The sequence below is a fragment of the Cetorhinus maximus genome, chromosome 9 (genome assembly GCF_964194155.1).
Source record: "Cetorhinus maximus chromosome 9, sCetMax3.hap1.1, whole genome shotgun sequence".
Lineage (NCBI taxonomy): Eukaryota > Metazoa > Chordata > Chondrichthyes > Lamniformes > Cetorhinidae > Cetorhinus > Cetorhinus maximus.
In genome coordinates, this window is record NC_135887.1 from 82,302,256 (window position 1) to 82,306,974 (window position 4,719).

At 44.6% G+C, this 4,719-nt stretch overlaps 1 protein-coding gene across 1 annotated transcript; it reads right to left on the minus strand.

Annotated features, from left to right (window-relative positions):
- Positions 1-1,043: 1,043 nt before the first annotated feature.
- LOC144684222 (achaete-scute homolog 1-like) lies at positions 1,044-3,105 on the minus strand. Its single transcript, XM_078547859.1, has 2 exons — positions 2,482-3,105; positions 1,044-2,009 (listed from the first exon to the last, which is right to left on the minus strand). Exon 1 carries the CDS (start codon positions 3,093-3,095, stop codon positions 2,487-2,489), a length of 609 nt encoding a protein of 202 aa, XP_078403985.1. The 5' UTR covers positions 3,096-3,105; the 3' UTR covers positions 1,044-2,009; positions 2,482-2,486.
- Between the last annotated feature and the right edge of the window lie 1,614 nt (positions 3,106-4,719).

The window sequence follows — 4,719 nt, forward strand, 5'->3', positions numbered from 1 at the left end:
TCCGTTCTGAACGGAATTTTTCCCATTTTAATAAATTCAAACGCAAAATCCGACAGTTTGGTCACCATAAAGCCACGCTTCTTGATTTAACGAAACTAGCTACGCGCAGTAATTTACTTGGACATTCTAACACACTCCTTGCATACACAAATGTATTAAATATATCCCCACACCGCAGTCAGTACTGATAGAAATATACGGTCCGATAAATATCGGATAATAAGTGTGAGTTTTGTGTTACATGGTACAAGGGTACAGGCAGTTTAGCTAACACCACAACAAACCAGCAAGACCTAAGCAACCATTTGAACATTTTGATGGGCAATACCTTCAAAACTATACCTGTATTACTTTTGTTATTTGTTGCATGTATGAATCAAAGTACAAAAGGAAGAAATTTAGAAGCAAACACTTCTGTTAAGGAGACAGGGTATTCCATAGCGGTTGATTTGACCTAATTCGAAATGCATTATTTCCTATCAATAGGATGGTGAATGTGTATATGGTCTAATTTGCATAAACCATAATAGATTGTGCTTTCATTGAATACATAAGAAGCAAACTTGAAATTAAGTAACAATTTGCATATGTCAAGGCCATTGCCATGGATGTACTTAACTCGTGATTGCAAATACGTGAGCTGCACGACGTTTACAGATATTGCAATCTGATGGTATTATTGATCACTTGGGCGATACGCAAATTTTATATTAAGTTATAAATTATTTTTGCATAATTTTCGCACAACTATCGATCTCTGAACCCCTAAGGGTTTGTAGTTCCACTCCACGTTATTTCTCAAATTTATGTTAGAATCACCAATCTGAGTGGGATTTTTTACCTTTTTTTGTCTCAAATCATGCTCCCTTTGACATTATTCCCATCTATCGAATACACTATATAAGCTCCATTTTTTCTCATATGTAATTTCCCGATGTGTAAACTACACAAGGTGCAGTGACAGTTATTTCACTCATTAGTGCAGTTTTAAACTAAAACTGCAAGAAGTGAAGTTTATATCAAATGAAATACATCAAATAATGTATAAATAGAAAATCTTTATTTATAGACTATTTCACATAAAATATACTTCTTTTAAAAAATGCTTATGTACAAGTTTAGTAAAAACAAACAAGGTAACCACAGCAAGTGCACATACATGGGGTCCCCCATGTATCAAAACAACCTTCAATCAGACCGGAAAGGGTTTGGGGGTTAATTTCGCAGAACTAGATTACAACAAATGAAATTCAAGGCACACCATAGATAAGCATAGTTAACAATATGGAACTGTTCTTTTCAAATGGAGAAAAAGATTGTTTTGTTCTTGCACTCTTTGATACTGTGCTAGTGGCAGTGATACAGTAAGTCATGTTAAGATCTTGCTTTTGTTGGACAGCTCATTTTATTCTGCTTTCATTTATATACAAAAATAAGTCTTCATATAATCCTTGTAAGAATAGATACAAAATAGAAATGTTTACATCAATCCGAATCAAAAAATTCTTTCAAAGTACGGAAGCATCAAGTTTTTCTCCACTCTAAAACCCAGTATAAAGTTAGTTTCCTATTAACTGATCCCCAAAAAGCGACAGGGTATATAAGTATGTGACAGACGATAGCATTTATGCCACTGAGACATTCCCTTTTTTAACACCACACCCTTTAACAGCTATATTAGCTATACAGAAATGTTGGATACCCCTTTCAGACAAGCATCACGAGGACTGCACCCTGTCAGTCCGCTCTCCATGGTCCCCTCCAGTAACTGGGGAGGGCTATTTACAAAATTGCACTTCAGTTATAATTGTTCGTGGCTTTCTCTTGGAAGCATCTTCAAAAGTGTGTCCTGAGTAGTTTGTGGTCCCCGATGTTCAGCACTCAGGAGGCTGGCAGTGAAAACGAAGCTCTTGGTAAACAGAAACGCGCCATCCCTCTCCCCTTTATTTCCCCCTCTTGTAGTACAGAAATGATGACGCCGAGGTATTGGTATGCTTCCCTTCAAACATCTGGAATAGAAAGGCAAGAGATGTGTCAGCAACTCAAACACATTTCGGAATAGATTCCACACAAGTCCTTTTTAAAAAGAAAAACATCGGGCATATTTAAGCCCAAAGCGTTCCCTCCCTTATTAAACTCCATAAAGATAAAATAACAGATGAAATGGCAATGCAGCCAATGTTGAAGAAAATGGATAAGCAGATAGATACGTTAAACACGATGGATATAATACGATAGACGCAACAGACACGATAAATTTGACAGATACAATGGATAGATTCACTTCTCCCCCCCCACCCCCACCTCCACCTTAAACCAGCTTATATTTCACCCCACTCCTATTTTTACTTAGTTCTGTTGAAGGGTCATGAGGACTCGAAACGTCAACTTTGTTCTTCTCCGCCGATGCTGCCAGACCTGCTGAGTTTTTCCAGGTATTTCTGTTTTTGTTTACGATGGATAGATAGATCACCCGCCTACCTGTCTCAGTATCTGTCAAACCAGCTGGTGAAGTCGAGAAGTTCCTGCTCCTCCGGGCTCAGAGCCTCATAACTTCCTTCATCCGAGGAGTAGGTGGAGAGCGGCGATGCGGGGATGGAGTTGAGGTCGGTGGAGTAGGTAGGGGAGAGTGTGGGTGAGGGCAGCCCGCATTGGAAGGCGGCCGACACGGCGTCGTGCTCGTCCAGCAGCTGCTGCAGCGCTCGGATGTACTCGACCGCCGAGCGCAGCGTCTCCACTTTGCTCATCTTCTTATTGGCCGCCCCGTTGGGCACGTGCTGCCGCAGGGTCTGGAAGCCCAGGTTGACCAGCTTCACCCGGTTCCGCTCGCGCTCGTTGCGCCTGGCAACGGCCGCAGGCTGCTGCTGGGGGAGCGAGTAGCCCAGACCCGTGAAGCTCAGGCGCCGCTTGCAGCGCAGCAGCTCGGGCGAGCTGGACCTCGGCCGTTTGACCGGCTTGGCGCTGCCTTTCCCGCTACCGCCGCTGTCCGGGGAGGAGGCTGGGGAGCCGCCGTCGCTGTTGTAGGGGACCGGCCGGCTTTCCAACAGGTACTGACAGGAGGATTGCATTAGTTGCGAGGCCGCTGTCCGCTCCATGGATGAGGGGTTGTGGGAGAGGGGGAAAGGGAGGAGGGAGGGGGGAAGGAGAATGAGAGTGAAAAAAGGGGGGAAGAAAAAGTTGGCAGTTGGCGGTGTGCAGCGCTCGTGGCGTTCGCGTGGGGCTCGCGCTTTACCGCAAAGAGCAGGTCCTGACCCGCACCTCTCCGGGAGCCGATCTGCTGCAAACTTTGCAGGCACTCGCCCTTTTCAACACGCGCCTCCCCCCCTTTCCATGCACGCTCCGGATGAGGCCCCGCCCACTGCTCCCCCCCTTTTTTTCTCTCTCACTCTCCTATTGACATTCCACGCGCGTCGCCCCCTCCATTCGTGCGCCCGGCGCGTGCCGGCCCGCTCTCAATAAACAAATGGAGCTTTTCAGCTGCGGCCGGCCGGCCGGCCCCCGGGAGCACGCGCTGCCCCTCATTTACATACCAACCCCCCGCCTGTCTCCCATTGGCCGATGCCTCTCAGCCCTGAGTGCTCTAACCCCTTGTTGCTTAGAGCTGCCTGGATATTGACACAGCAGCGCGCTTTTTTTAATTAAAATATATGATTAGATATTTGTTTTACACAAAAAATGCACTTGTTTCAGAACTTGCCCTTATAGGATTGTGCAACGCCCAGTTTTAATCTTAGGTTTATTATCTCCTTTTCCAACTGTCCCGCTTCCCGAAATAACTTCACAAAATCCATGTATTTAGCAGATAAAACCCATTTTATCCATGTGTTTTACTTTATTCAGGTGCAACAAATTACTCCTCTCTGACCAACTTATATTTGTTTGCAAAGCTTTAAGGTGCCGTGCATACTACTCCTTATAGAGAACATGTAAGGATTTTAAACCTCTCTTTGGGTCTTATTCATCACAATTGCATAATTGACCTCTCGCTTATTTGGGGGAATACTAAGAGCCGTCATATGTACATCACGTCGGCACTGAGAAAAAATAAATGGACCTGAGGGGATGGTGGTAGGGAGAAGATGCAGGCATCCGTAACGTCTTAACAGTGAGATGCCAACTCAGCGCCTACAAGGAGAGGACAGCTGTACGAGCGATCTTTGCGCGCACAATGTTCTGCACTCCGCTGCTCAATGAAGGAGTAGGACCAGAATGAAATGTTTGATAAAGTTCTACTTTTTCCTTGTGAGGAATCCATATGTGTAAACACACCGATTCTGGTCTTTTTGTGCGCGCCTGTGTTCCTGAACTCAAGTAGAAACGCCCCTTGTATTGCTTTCATTGCCCAACACAAATAGCAACCTCTGCAAGTGCCGACTAACCCATGCGAAAGAGAACAGCCTATTCTACACTTTAAATTGTTTATTCGGACAAGGCGTTGTGAAACTGACGAATGGGGGTTGTGGCGCGGATCTCAACGTTGAAGTGAAATTAACCAGGAAATTGAAAGCTTGTTTCAAAGCGAGCAGTTTCTAAAATAGTCTTTGTAACAAACAAAACATGGCTAAATAAAGTCAATAAATATCAACGAGATGGTCTGGGAGCGTGCTATAAACTGCCATTTGCACAAACAGTGCTATCGACTGCACAGAGAGGGAGAAAGGAAATCGATGTGGATGCGTGCAGTTTGTCCTTTCAGCGAGATGGTTGCGAAGAAAGCAG